The sequence below is a fragment of the Solanum stenotomum genome, chromosome 9 (assembly GCF_019186545.1).
Source record: "Solanum stenotomum isolate F172 chromosome 9, ASM1918654v1, whole genome shotgun sequence".
NCBI lineage: Eukaryota > Viridiplantae > Streptophyta > Magnoliopsida > Solanales > Solanaceae > Solanum > Solanum stenotomum.
Genome location: NC_064290.1, coordinates 55,854,100 through 55,868,425, shown reverse-complemented (window position 1 = coordinate 55,868,425; position 14,326 = coordinate 55,854,100). Strand labels below are relative to the sequence as shown.

The 14,326-nt window shown below is 35.2% G+C and overlaps 4 protein-coding genes across 5 annotated transcripts in view; 3 read left to right on the top strand and 1 right to left on the bottom strand.

The window, feature by feature from the left end:
• Positions 1-14,326, bottom strand: part of LOC125875684 (THO complex subunit 3) — a 163,179-nt gene that overhangs the window by 26,230 nt on the left and 122,623 nt on the right. The window lies entirely within an intron of this gene.
• On the top strand, positions 1,231-8,119 carry LOC125875675 (phosphatidylinositol/phosphatidylcholine transfer protein SFH13-like). 2 transcript variants are annotated; one of them, XM_049556691.1, is made up of 15 exons: positions 1,231-1,570; positions 2,501-2,613; positions 2,727-3,024; positions 3,293-3,392; positions 3,483-3,749; positions 4,245-4,322; positions 4,428-4,532; positions 4,617-4,666; positions 4,754-4,853; positions 4,956-5,054; positions 5,135-5,248; positions 5,398-5,557; positions 6,390-6,778; positions 6,898-6,972; positions 7,826-8,119. In XM_049556691.1, exons 2-15 carry the CDS (start codon positions 2,607-2,609, stop codon positions 7,844-7,846), a joined length of 1,863 nt encoding a protein of 620 aa, XP_049412648.1. In that variant the 5' UTR covers positions 1,231-1,570; positions 2,501-2,606; the 3' UTR covers positions 7,847-8,119. The 2 variants fall into 2 exon arrangements, with proteins under 2 accessions (XP_049412648.1, XP_049412649.1); XM_049556692.1 differs by having other exon boundaries at positions 1,253-1,570; positions 2,504-2,613.
• Positions 9,255-12,087, top strand: LOC125875688 (GPI-anchored protein LLG1). Its single transcript, XM_049556708.1, has 3 exons — positions 9,255-9,689; positions 9,775-9,831; positions 11,492-12,087. Exons 1-3 carry the CDS (start codon positions 9,608-9,610, stop codon positions 11,851-11,853), a joined length of 501 nt encoding a protein of 166 aa, XP_049412665.1. The 5' UTR covers positions 9,255-9,607; the 3' UTR covers positions 11,854-12,087.
• LOC125877688 (pentatricopeptide repeat-containing protein At5g66520-like) lies at positions 12,641-14,224 on the top strand. Its single transcript, XM_049558912.1, has one exon. The coding sequence runs from the start codon at positions 12,641-12,643 to the stop codon at positions 14,222-14,224; it is 1,584 nt and encodes a 527-aa protein (XP_049414869.1).

Genomic DNA, 14,326 nt, shown 5'->3' with positions numbered 1-14,326 from the left:
GACCAAATTGTTTTCTTCAAATACAAAAATTAAATTACAATATAGACCAAAAAAATAAAATTTTAAATTATAATATGGCCACAAAAAAATAGTTTTAAATTTTTTTCTTTACACTAAGGAATGAAAGAAAAAAATAAAATAAGAATAAGAAACTCAAATAATTATAATAAAAGAAGTCAAAAAATAATTTATGAATAAAAAAGATTAAAATATACCTTGAACTTTGCTAGAAGAATCATATATACCCCTAAATAATTTTTAAGAAAATTAAAAGTCAAAAATATAAATTTAAAACTAACTTTTTCACTTCCGTTAAATAAAGGGTATATGTGAGCTCATTTTGTAACTGTAGGGGTATATGTGAGCCGTTTGTATAACGGTAAGGGTATATATGAGCCACTTTCATAACGAGGGGCATATCAGTTCCAAATGACAAAGTTGATGGGTATATCAGGCCCTTTTCCCTATTTTTATTATACTAACATGTCATGTTTACGCTTAATTAAATATTAATACATAAATTTAAATGACCTTTTATTATATGAACATCCCATCAGTATTATTACAGAATAATTCGCTTTTAATTTTCAATTTTTTTTTGTCTCATAGAAACAGGAATGGAGTATAGCTGTCTTTTCTATTACATTTGCATTATATTTAGAAAAAAATCTATTTTTGATGAATTAACGTTTTTAAAATTCAAATATATAAATAATGTTGGACTTGACTCGTCTTTTCTTCCTCTATTTCAATTATATCGCTTTATATTTTGAAAATAATTCAACTATTTATAACTATACAATATTAGGACCACATGAGATCCACATATATTGATTGATGATACCCTTTCATTGACAAATTATACGATACAGTTAGATAAAAATATTATTTATGTATATATATTACGTATTAACACTTCTTAACTTTTAATGATTTAAATTTTTTTAATATATTAATATTCTTTAATCGAAATTCTAACTATGCGACTAATTAAAGAATACTTCTTTCAAATGGACTCTATATGATACGAATACAATACATTTCATATGGGAAAGGAAAAAGTAGAAGATGAAATTAATATTTAAATAAAAGTATTTAAGCACGCTGTTTACTTTTTCTCTTATTTTGATTTTTATGCTTAAAAAGTGACACGTAAAGATTACAAGAAAAAAAGAAAAAGCAAATCAGAATAATAAAAAGTGGCGCTAGAAACTTCACCAAATTGGTTGAGTGAGAGAGAGAAAAATATACTCTCTCCGCATCTATACATATAGAGAGAGAAAACCTATATTTATAGAGAGAGAAACTCTAGAGAGAGAAAAAGCCTTGTGTTTATGTATATATAGGCTATATAGATTACAGTGAAAAAAACTCTCTTTTTCATTCCTCCATTATTCGTTCATTCTCTCAGCTGAAAGAGCACAGAATTTTCAAGAAATTTATGATGCTTTGCAGTTAAAGCTTTGGTTTTTTGCAGATTTTTCTCGGAATTTATGATTTCAGAAAAAAAAAAATCAATGCAAAAGCCCCGTTTAATGGCCGATTTAGCTTGCGTTTTGTTAGGGTTCAGGTGAGTTTTTGTTTTTGTGGGATTTTGTTTATATGAGTTAAAAACTAAAAAGTTTCTGTTTTTATTGTGTGTTTTGATGTTGTAGATGATTTTTGTTATTAATTGGGATTAATCATGATGTGGGGTTGTGAGATCTGAGCTAAATTTACTGGCTTGAAACAGTTTGGTTGAGTTTTTTTTCCATGTGATCAGCAATTTGCTGATTTTTGTATTCTCAAAACCTTTTTTTAGACCTAAATTGTTTTTGATGGATGAATACTTAGCATTTCAGTGAATGTAGTAATCAGTTTAAGAAATGTTCATGGTTGTCAATACAATTTGGGTTATGTGATATAGAAAATCTCAGCTAGTTTGTGATTTGAGGCATAGTTGATTGATTAATTGGATATATGGGTGTGGAGTGTTTGACAATGCACACATTGTGTGGTTGATTTCTCGGATGGTGGCTCAATTAGAAGTTATTATCTCCGAAAGTCATCTTTTCTTTCCAATTTTCTCCAACAAAGAAAATGTGTATACTTTTCTAGTGACCCTATGAGAAATCAACTACGCGGTTGTGCATTTCGGACTTTAGATCTGTGAAGGCAATTTAATTTATAGGGAGAGAACTGGCAGGAAATGGATTTTCAGTTTCCCAGTTTTTATTGGTTCCTGACAGCACTACTTCACTGTAATGTGTATGCTGTTCTAGTCATTGCGTATGTTGTACGAGCACTGACACTGAAATCAGTGGGCTTCTAGTAAATGAAATAGAGGACTCTCTGCATAGGAAGAATGAGTTTCAATTTTTTAGGAAGATACATGTCACTTTCATTATTTAATATTCTTCTTATCTTCCAGACATTAGTTAATGTGTCATCTTTTCATTTCTTTCTGGTCTGTGTTAAGTTGAGATTTTGATTGGAGTTGCTTTTCTTGTCCCATATTTAGTAGTGAAACTTGAGCTCGGATGGTTTTCCTGCGGAACAGCATAGATTGCTTTAAACATTAAGAGCCACATTTCCTTCGTCATTCTTACATCCTGTTTGTTGAAAGGATGTCAGGTTTGTGCTTCCCATTTAATAATTGACTTTAAGAACTGTTATGGATGATCTTGTTTGTACATTTTATCTTTGTACTCACGTACGCATATTCTGCGTGATATCTTGTATTCCAGAATGGTTGGATGCTTATGATGACGTAAGAGAAAGAAGATCAGACTTTGAGGTTTCAGAGGATGAAAGACGACGTTCAAGAATTGGTACTTTCAAGAAAAAGGCATTACATGCTTCAAACAAGTTCACTCACTCTCTGAAGAAAAGAGGAAAAAGGAAAGTGGACTACAGGTTCCCTTCAGTTTCGATAGAGGATGTACGTGATGCAAAAGAGGAGAATGCTGTCTGTGAATTGCGTCAAAGGCTCCTTGAGCGGAATTTGTTGCCATCCAGACATGATGACTACCATACATTGTTGAGGTGCATTTTTTTCTGAAAAATTATTCGGTTAATTTTTCATGTGTGTGAACACCTAGGTAGCAATGACAGTTTTCATTAGAAATATGGATGAAGAAGCAGTATTATTTGATGAAGTTGCATCCTTTAATGTATTTTGATTTTCCCTACTAATTTTTTTGAGGCTTTGCTTACAGTTGCATTGCTGTTTGTTTTCTGCACTGCATACTGTGTCCTTATATCTTGCGGCCAGATGTTTATCCTAATTTTTATTAACATTAATTTTGTGTAGATTCTTAAAGGCAAGAGATCTCAATGTTGAGAAAACTATTCCGATGTGGGAAGAAATGCTTAACTGGAGGAAAGAGTTTGGAGCAGACACAATATTGCAGGTATTTAATAGTTAATACTATTACCTCAACATTAATTTCACTATTGTTCTGTGTAATTGTAGATTCTAATTGGAACTTGTGACCACTCAGGATTTTGACTTTGAAGAGTTGGAAGAAGTATTGCAGTTTTACCCACAAGGATATCATGGAGTTGATAGGGAGGGAAGACCTGTTTATATCGAAAGGCTTGGACAAGCTAATCCGAACAAACTAATGCGGATAACCACAATTGATCGCTACTTAAAATATCATGTCCAAGAATTTGAAAGGGCACTACATGAGAAGTTCCCTGCATGTTCTGTTGCCGCAAAGAAAAGAATCTGCACAACAACTACAATTTTGGATGTGCAAGGCTTAGTATGTTAATTCTATCAGTGGCTAATTTACTAAATTGATGATGTTTCTAACTTGTATATCTTTCTAATCTACATGGTCTGAACCATTTTGAACACTTAACTGCATTGACTAGAGACCTCTTTTTTCTATTACAAGGTCGTATTGACATGCATGAAACATCTGAGTGGTATTACAAATAGCTAGCATTTCCATGGGTGGTTTTACTTGGGTCTGGATCAATTATTTTCATCATTTTTCCAACTTGATCATACACAAAAGAGTATCAGATTTTTCCCCTCCAAATTGTTTTAGTAGTGCCCTTATGTAGCAATGAAGATATCATGAGTATTTTCTTGCATTAATACAATTTTGTGCTCGCCGTTTCCATTACCAATCATTCTCAATCAAGGAATTTTTCCCTGTGTCAAGTTTTTTGGAGTTTTGTTCCTCATGTTTTATTACTACTATTGGTTATTATTCAAGTTCAACTTCTAATATGGTATGCTGTTGATGCAGGGGATTAAAAATTTCACAAGGACAGCTGCTAGTCTTTTGGCGGCCATGGCAAAAATTGATAATAGCTATTATCCTGAGGTATATCTGTTAACTGTGAACATCTATAAATGAGACTGTCCAAATAATTTATCCAGACTCTATTGTCATGGCATACCGTTAATAATATCCAACATTTCTTTGTAGACACTGCATCGGATGTTCATTGTCAATGCTGGCCCTGGCTTCAAAAAGATGCTCTGGCCAGCAGCTCAAAAATTTCTGGATGCAAAAACTATTGCAAAGATACAGGTAGCAGAGGAATCATGTTATTTTTTTGTGCACTCTCTAACTACAATTGACTGAATCTCTGTGTTCCAATCATTACTTTTGTAGGTGCTCGATCCCAAATCCTTGGGTAAACTACATGAAGTTATTGACCCAAGGTTCATTATTTGTTTTGTTCTATGTTTTTCCCTTGAAGAATAAAATCATTCAACCGTATATCTGATTCTCTCTCTCTCTCTCAAAAGTCAATTGCCTGACTTTTTAGGTGGCTCTTGTACCTGTTCTGACGAGGGTGGCTGCCTCAGGTCTAACAAGGGTCCATGGAGTGATCCTGAAGTAACGAAGGTGAGCCATGCCAGTTCAGTTATATTCTTCATCTTGGTAAGCTTTATCTAGTCCTGGAGGTGAGAACTAGTTTGTAATAACCTGTTATTTTCTCCTCTATAGCTTGTGTATAACGTAGAGGCAACAACTGTGAAGGAAATCTCTAGAAAAATTGGTGACCAAAGGAAAATTGAATCCTATATACAGATACGCCCTTCAAAGGTAAATTTTCACTTTGGCATGCTCCTTTGTTTCTTTTTCATTTGTCTTCCTCTGTATGACACAATTTATTATGTGTTCAGGGAAGGAGTAGAGACACATCCACAAGTGATTCAGTATTGGATGCTGATGACTTGTGTTCACCAATTAGAGGAAGTAGTAGCTCAATTTTGAGGCTGGCCCCAGTTGATGAAGAAGTGAGTTTTGCAAAGCATAATACACTTTTGTTTTTTTCATCCAATTCCTGCACTGCTCCTCCACTAATATGTAGTTGCAGTGCACGCATGTGCACTTTTGCTTCTTTATATATCACACTTTTTTTGACTTATAATCATTGGTTTCGTAGGTTAGGTCATCAGATTCAACAGCCTATTGTAGCTGTGATGATGAATTCAGCCTAGGTGATCGAGGTGTCACTAATGAGCATGGATTGCTGCATTGGCAAGAGCAGTCTCCTGTGAGCAATCCAATGAATCGGTCCACTAATACATTGCCTCATTCTGGAGGTATTTGTCTTGTTAATCATGAATTCCATCAAAAGATCCTTTAATCGATAGCTACCTTCACTAATCACTAGTGTGTTGTAAGACGTGGCTTGGTTTATAGAGACACCATGAGAATTATAAAATGCTATTAGTTGAACCAATTCTCAAATCCATGATGTAGGCACATACAAGTTTTCCTCTAGAGTGTAACTCCACTCCAGTAGAAAATGTTAAACGACAGTAGAAATCATAGGGGAGAGAACACGATAAGCCTCAGTTCTGTTTCAAAAGAAAAGAATAATTTTTGATAGTACTAGCAAGAAAGATAGTGGAATTCCATAGTACAAATGAGTAGTGTCTGAAGTTATAATAAACTTGAGAGGAAGTTATGCTGCCTCGCTACACTTCTCCACCCTCCAAGGAAAAGAAAACCTTAAGGAAAGAATGACTCTTTATGAGTTTCAGAAGCGGAATTTCTCTTGCCTCGAAACCTTTTCCTTTTGGCATGTGAAAGGAATGTGGGAAATGAGAAACTTCTTGTTTTAAGTCTTCTTCGCCTTGCTAAAAGTCTCCTTTGGCTAGTGGATGTGCTCGCCTGGTTTGTTTTTGGCCATTGTATATCCACCTAGTGTTTTTTTGCTTATTGAAGACTCCACAAAATCTATACTCTATCCATCTCTTGCTACTCATTTTCATCATTTGTGTACACACTCTGCAATGACGTGCTTTGCCTTGTATATATGTAGTCTAGTCAATTGAACTCTGAGTTCTTCCAAGCTAAAACTCATGCTAGAATGGTAAATGTAAATTCATATATCGTGGGGTTCATGTCCATTATTCATGTTCTTTTTAGGTACCTGGGCAATTAATTGGTGTGAAAGAATCCAAGAGAAGATTCTGAGCAGCTGTTTCAGTTGTTTGGAAAGGAAACTGATTCCTTTCATACTTAAAATCTTTGCATTTATTCGTAGTCTTCCCTTCGAGTACTGGAGGAAACAGACAAATGTTTTTCCGACTAATGCATTGGAAGAACGACAAGGGAGCAGTTCATCCATTAATGACGAAGCAGTTCAAAGAGTAAGGGAGATCCATCCATGCATGCAGCGTCTTCATAAATTGGAAAATTTATTGGAAGAAATAAACAAAAAGCCCGCTGAGATCCCAGCAGAGAAGGATCGAATGCTTCATCAGTCACTTAACAGGATCAAGTCTGTAGAAGTTGACCTAGAAAAAACAAAAAGGGTAAGGCTCATTAGTGAGGCAGGTCAAAAAAATTCCACATAAAATATTTCCTTATAAAAAAGGTCTGTAAAACTGTGAGCTTAGCAGTGTTGTCTTATTATGTTTTATATGTTCAACAGGTATTGCATGCAACGGTGTTGAAGCAACTTGAAATTACAGAGTTAGTGGACAACCTAAAAGAGTCGAGCTTTCATGTAAGCATCACATAACAATATGAACATATTGTTGGTCATCATTATCTTGTCAGCTCTACAGTCAATCACTATATATGTGCTTAGCTGATTTATTGTCCTGTCATGTGATACTGTTTGCATCTATCTTGATACAGTTTGTGTCTATCTGTGTGCTGTTTTATTTTATTTTATTATTCTTCCCATGTTTGGCAAAAAGGCTAGGGGGTTGTTGTCATGTGATCCAATTGGAAAACTAAAATGAAGGCAATTCATTATGTTGGCTTCTTACCGTTATGGTTGTCTATTATCATGCTTTAGCATCCTTCCTGCAAAGGCCTGGGAAGTAGATGGGAGTTAGACTCTGAGCGTATCTGCTGCTGGTAGCATTGCCATCATGGTGGTGAAAACGGGAAAAGAGGAAAGGAGCGGGTGAGATGAGGCAGTGAAGTTCTAGTAAAATGGTATTTCATGGAGTTCATCTGATACTCTCTATTGATCCACTTCCGAATTGATGATTGAAGGATGAGTTTATACAAGGCCAAGAAGCATGGCTTCATTTACCAGTATATTGGCTCGATATGTGTGAGATACTCTTGAGCTACTTGCAAGATATTCATTATAAATCCTGAATCTTTTATTTAGTACAATCACATTTCTACCGATAGGACACATTTTCTAGTCATAACAAAATGTGAAAGTTAAATGGTGGGTGTTTCTGATATGACTCGTATCGATATGGCTGCATATGACATATCATATTTTCTTTACTATTGGCTCTTGCAACTTATATTATCTTTCTTTCTTTCTGAAAGTATATTGTTTCAATTAATCCTTCGCGGACACAAGTCTGAGATCTGCTGATGTTTTGTTGCAGAGGCGGAGATTGTGGTGTTGAATATTGAAATGTTGGAGATTCGAGTACCTGACAATGCGATGATAACATTTTACTGCTAACTATGCTGCGAAGGGAGATGTTTGCTTATGCACCTCCAGCAGTGGTGACAAAGTTTTCCTTTTTTTTGTACAATGTCCTTTACAGAACATGCAGTTATGTTGCTGCAAGATGATGTTGATTATACTGTACTGTTAAACATCTTAAAGAAAAAGCTTAAAAGAAAGCCTTTTGAGAGTTTAGAGGCATATTTATACCATCTTAATTCTGTTCCTCCATCCCATTTGATTATTATTTTTGCCTTATCATATGTTTATTTAAGTCAAGGCTAATCCATAAGCGTGTCCTTTAATTTGGTCTCATCTGAATCTATGCTCTTCAATTTTGGTTGTGCACTTAATTTTGTATAAAATTGAATAAGTAGACACACGTGTTTTACATGACATAATATAAATTAATTTGAGTATATTTGTTGCAAATTGCTATGTTGGATGTGTGTGTCTATTTATTCAACGTTATATAAGTTTGATTGTCTACTTATACATACCCAAAATTGGAAGACATAAATGACAAAAGCGGAAAAAAGTGTTATTGGTTTATTAGCGTCGGGTTATCGTCTATAAGATCAGCCTTTCTGGAAAACATCAGTCGTCGTTAAGGAAAATTTCCAGTGGATGTCTGTTGGTATTAGTTCTGTAATTCAACTTGCACAGCTCATAAACAATTAATTTCCTGCTAATTAATCAATTAATTAGTTGAGGCAAGTGGCCAACACGTTGTTAGTCAAATCACAATTTTCATTTTCCATTACGTATCCCTAAGTTATGTTCTACTAACTTTTAACATTATCAACATAATTTAATCTGTTATACAAAATAATAAGTTATTCTCTATTATAAATAAATATAATAATGGTAGAAGGTAAACTAGAATTTACAGATTTTTCGTGAATCGAAATCAGAAGACTATGATTAACAATAATTACTATAGTTAAAACTTGTTTTTATCTTTTGAAAATTGCAAACCTAGCAATAGGAGATTGTCAAAATCCGATGCTATTTTTCAGCCTCTAATCTTTCTCTATAATAATTTAATGCTAATTATGGGATTAGCATTAAACAAAATGTTAAGCAAAAATTGTACGCATTAATTAAGATATCATATAACAACTCCCTTGATCAAACACTTCTAGTTCTTAATGAGTAACTAATCCAACAACTCTCATTATAAATAGTAAAAATATATTTATTTAAAATTTTAACTCGATCTCTATATAGTTTAAATCTTTAACCTTTAGCTCTTTTATCTCCCTCTTTTCACCATCAACGATTCTAATAATAACGCCCCAATCCTAAATAAGTCTAGCTATGTTTGAAATATTTTCATCCTAATGTAAGAAGACACGGTCATGAGAAAGCCAATTTACGCGTAGAACGGCGCTAGCTGTAGATGCTGTACCCACTCCATTTTTTTTCTTCTTATTATATGCTTTTAATAATTTTATGTCGTTATTAAACTCAAAATATTTTCTATTTTAAAAATATATGAATATAAATATTTCCACTATGAACACAAACTTACTGCAAACAATTAGCTGGCAAGAACTGAGATAACTTTGTTCAAAGGGAAAGAGAACAGATAGATCTCTTTCTATATCTGGGTTTCTTTCAAAAGATAACTTTTTTCTGGGTTTTTGTTGAAATTTTCTTCCAAGAAATCATCTTTTTCCTTTTATAATTTGTTATTTTAGCTCATTTTGCTATTATGGAGTGCAGACATTGTTTTTCTTGTATTTTTCTACTGTTTTCTTTCTTCATTTCAGCTTCAGCTTCAGCTTATTTATCAGGTTTGTGTTTGTTGTACTGTTTTTTTTCTTTTCAATTTGGTTTCTGCTATGAATGTTCTTACATATTTTATTTTTTGTTATACAGATGGGATTTTTGTTAATGAAGGTTTAACTGGGAGGAATCTACTTCAAGCCAAGAAACGTAAGCTCTTGATCATCATTTTTTGCTTTTGTTTGGTGGTCTTAGGAGCTAGATTTGTGGGTATTTTGTCAAGTTTTGTAGTAGCTGATTGGTTTGACTGAAGATCTGTTAAGTTGGGTTTGTTCTTTAGGTGTAATTATTGTTAAAATTGAAACTAAATTTGTGAAATAGATTGTTGGGTGTTTTGGTATTTCAGCTTATTTGCTTTTGTTTCTGTTTTCTGGGATCTGGATGTGTCATTTTGCCTTATGTTTGAGGTGAGGTGAGAGGAACCTTTTGTAGTTGAAGATGGAAAATGCTCTTTTTTGGTTTATCTCTATGCATTATTATTATTCTTGTTTTTCATTATTTTTCGATTTTTGTTGTTACATGTTGTTCCTTTAGCCTTGATTATCTTATTATCTTGCTGTTGTTTCTACTGCCTCTTTTTGATCATTCTTTGAGTTGAGGGTGTAGCCGGAAACAGCCTTACCTTCTCAAGGTAGGGGTAGAGGTAAGGTTTGTGTACACTCTATCCTCCCCACGCCTAGCTTGTGGGATTACACTGAATTATTTGTTGTTCTTGTTGCTGTTTTCTTTGTTGTTTCGTCTTGGTTATGTTCTTACAGTCAGGTTAGGTTTTAACATGCTTGAGTGCCTTTCTAATAAGGAAGAAATTTTTATGCAACATGCCATGGTTGTGTTATCCTGTAATTATGGTTAGTAGGTTATTGCAAATATAAGGACAAAACCAAACTTTTTTAGGATTATGAATGTTTAAATTGAGCAACTTGTGACATTTCCATATAATTTTGTAGTTGATATCATGTGATAGTTTTGCTAAGCCATTTTTAGTGCTCTGTGCAACGTTCAATAAGCAGTAGGATGTGCTGCAATCTGCTGCATATTCTCGCACACTGAAGTTCTGCACAGCACCACATGGATTTGATAGAGATGTTTTTTCCAGTTTGTTTTCTTGATACTGTGGCCAGGAGTGTCTGTTTGATGATACTCAGCTACGTACAAACTTATAGGATGGTGCTTGAATTCAATGATAACTTTGTTTTCTGGGCTGTGGATCTTCTTGTATGCTTTGTTCATCCACGGTGATGGAAAATGGAAAGGGAATGGCATGCCAGATGGTATAAATGTGAAGTACATTATCGAGTTTTGCTGCTTAGGTGTGTATTTAACTACTGTGTGATTGAAATAACATCTAGGACTGCCTATTATTTGAGTTGAAGTATGTAAAGAGAGCTCGTTGATGAGGATAATGTTTATGATGGTACTGGATATTTTTAAACTTGAGATGAGTCAAATCAAGGAAAACACGAAAGATCGTAGTTCGTCAAGTTCTGCTGATCTCTCACAATTCATATGTTGCCGCATGTGTGGTGACTTAAAAGCAATTTAATCTTGTTTTCCTCCATCAAGCAATTTGAAAACATCGATGTACCTAATACAGGGAAGTTCGACAATTTCGTTAATTAGGGGAATTTGACACCCTGAGTTGCTTGATGACTTGTTTATTTGCCGTTGTGAGATGCACATAGTTTTTGCATGTTTGTAACTCACTGATGATCACTTTACAGTGACCAAGAAGATTTCTGTTTGCTTAAATTTTTTACCTCAAGAGCTTGAAATGCTTGCTGAAGAATGCTTTGCTTCAATATTTATGCAGCTTGTCCTATCAGCTTCGAGTTTCAAAACTACACAGTTGTCACTACCCAATGCAGAGGACCGCAATACCCAGCCAAACAATGTTGTGCAGCCCTTGCGCAGTTTGCTTGTCCCTATTCAGACTATGTGAATGATTTGACAACTGATTGTGCCTCTACCATGTTCAGCTACATTAATCTTCACGGGAAGTACCCACCCGGTCTTTTCGCCAGCGAATGCAATGGTGACAAAAAGGGGCTACCATGTCCTGATTCTGCATCATCAGAATCTGCCAGTGCTAATAATAGTCATATGAGCTGTAGACTATCACCGATCCTGATGATTGCAACAGCTATTATGGGCTTGTTGTTGTTGCTTCTCTGAAGACCTCTTCAAGGTTTTGGCGTAGTTTCTGTATTCTTTATTGTCAAATATTGTTGAACTCCGGATTTTCTTCTACCACGTTACCACTGATTAACAATCAACAAGAAACTCATTTGAGCCTCCTCTTGTAATTCTTGATATATTACAACAGCAGTTACTGCTGATACTTGTGTATTGAAAATGACTCTCCTTGGTAACCCGAGGATCTGTTAAATATTATTTCATTTTGTTGTATTTTCAGCATGGGAGATTGTAAATGTTTTTCTTTTTGTTACTTCCTTGTTGAATTCCCTGTGGGACGGGGATGATTAGGATGTGTTCTAGTGTTGATTATTGACATTTCTGCTGCCAGAGCAGTTTGTCCATCATGATGAACTTTGATAAAAGAGTATCTCCATCCCCACTAACATCTTTTGGTAGTAAATCACAAGCTGAGAATGTGATATTATGTGTGTGTGCATGAATATAGTAGGTAGATATAAAAGTTTTGCAACCATATAGTGGTATAGATACCTGCTTTCTCAACGGATAGTGTCTACACATACCTTACTCCTACCTTAGACTATTATATTTAGTGTGTCTAGTAGTATACAAAATGTATTCATATTTGCTGTCATTTTGTGTGTTTGGATAAGGCTTCTGTGGTTGAGAATACAAGATATAACATATAAGCCAATTCAAGGAGTATTGGACAAAATTCACTTTCATCAGCCAAGTATTCTATTCCTCTGGAAATGAAAAAGATACACACAACTGGAAAATTCTAACAAGTTGCAACTTACAATAAATGGCTGCTGCTTCAACAAGCGCTCGTGTACCATTGCAGAACTTTTCAGAATTGCAACGCGGAAAGAGGAATAGAATCCCCAGCAGTGTTCTGTTGCTCCAGATGTGTCGCGAAAAGAAGGAAGTCGAGCAATTACATGGCCAACTGATTCTCAATGGATTAATTCACCGTTTTCCAAATGGAGCAAAGCTCGTAGAATCGTATGTTGGAGTTTCTGAAACTGATGATGCATTGTTAGTCTTCAACTCATCAATTCAATCACCTGATACATTTGCTTATAATGTTATGATCAGAGGACTGTTTCTTAGCAAACGCCCTATAGAGTCGTTGTTTTTGTATGAACGATTAGTAACAGATGGACTATCACCGGATAGCCACACGTATACTTTTGTTCTAAAAGCTTGTTCCCATTTGAAAGCTGTTCTTGAAGGTAAAACAGTACATGCACAGATAATCAAGAAGGGAATAGAACCAAATACCCATATTTGTAGCTCTTTAATCTCTATGTACTCCTGTGCTGGTGATATGGCATCTGCAAAACAAGTTCTTGATGAATTCTCAGAGCATAACAATGTCATTTGCCCCTTAAACTCCATGATTACCGGTTATATGAATGAGGGTCTGGTAGAAGAGGCCATTGAGATATTCGATACAATGGGAAATAAGGATACAGCTACTTGGAGCGCGATGTTATCAGGGTATGTTAAGAATGGTATGCACGAAGACGCGCTTGTCACATTTCAGAAAATGATGAGTTATAATGTTCCATTGAATGAATCTTCACTTGTGTGCACTCTATCAGCCTGTGGAGTGTTGGGAGCTTTGGATCAAGGAAGATGGATACACAAGTATATCATAAACAAGAGGGAAATTGTAGTGAGTGTCAATCTTGGTACTGCGTTAGTTGACATGTATGCTAAGTGTGGGTGCGTTGAGTTTAGTTACCAGCTGTTCGAGAAAATGCCTCGGAGAGATGTTGTAACTTGGGGAGTGATCCTTTCGAGTTTTGCAACACATGGACAGGCCAAGTTATGCTTCCAATTGTTCGATGAGATGATAGAGTCTGGAGTTGAGCCAAATGGAGTTGTATTTGTAGCTATACTCTCTGCTTGTTCTCATGCTGGGCTCGTTGAACAGGGATGTCACTATTTCGATCAAATGGTACAACAGTTCGGAATAAGACCATCCATTGAGCATTTTGGATGCATGGTGGATCTTCTTGGCCGAGCTGGGAGGCTTACAGAAGCAGAACAGCTCATTTTATCGATGCCAGAAGCACCTAACTCGGTCATATTGGGTGCATTGTTTAATGCTTGTAGAATCCATAACGACGTTGAAAGAGGGAGGCCCCTATTCAAGCGACTAATCAATTTGGAACCCTCACCTGATCGATATAAACTAGCAGCGTCTTTGTTTGCTAATAGTGGAGAAGATCACGAGATCAGAAAGTTGCTGAAGGATAGAATCTTGGAAAGTAGATGTGGCTTGAGCAATATTCAGGTGGATGGGGTTGATCATGAGTTCATGGTCAGTGATATCGCGAATGACAGAGCTCAAGATGTCTATGAGACATTAGGAGGATAGCAGATCAACAGATCTGGTGAACTCATTTGATGTGTGAGGGCTTCTGTGAAGATTGTAAAATTCAATAAAAAAAACTAACATCTGTTGCTGGAAAAGATTATA

Bases quoted from the DNA above. Each gene is read 5' to 3' on its own strand.
- LOC125875688 (XM_049556708.1), top strand. From the start codon at position 9,608: ATGGAGTGCAGACATTGTTTTTCTTGTATTTTTCTACTGTTTTCTTTC. The intron at 9,690-9,774 runs GTTTGTGTTTGT...TTTGTTATACAG, and splicing joins AGCTTCAGCTTATTTATCAG to ATGGGATTTTTGTTAATGAA. The intron at 9,832-11,491 runs GTAAGCTCTTGA...ATATTTATGCAG, and splicing joins TCTACTTCAAGCCAAGAAAC to CTTGTCCTATCAGCTTCGAG.
- LOC125875675 (XM_049556691.1), top strand. The intron at 4,533-4,616 runs GTAGCAGAGGAA...TTACTTTTGTAG, and splicing joins AAACTATTGCAAAGATACAG to GTGCTCGATCCCAAATCCTT. The intron at 5,558-6,389 runs GTATTTGTCTTG...TGTTCTTTTTAG, and splicing joins TACATTGCCTCATTCTGGAG to GTACCTGGGCAATTAATTGG.
- LOC125877688 (XM_049558912.1), top strand. From the start codon at position 12,641: ATGGCTGCTGCTTCAACAAGCGCTCGTGTACCATTGCAGAACTTTTCA.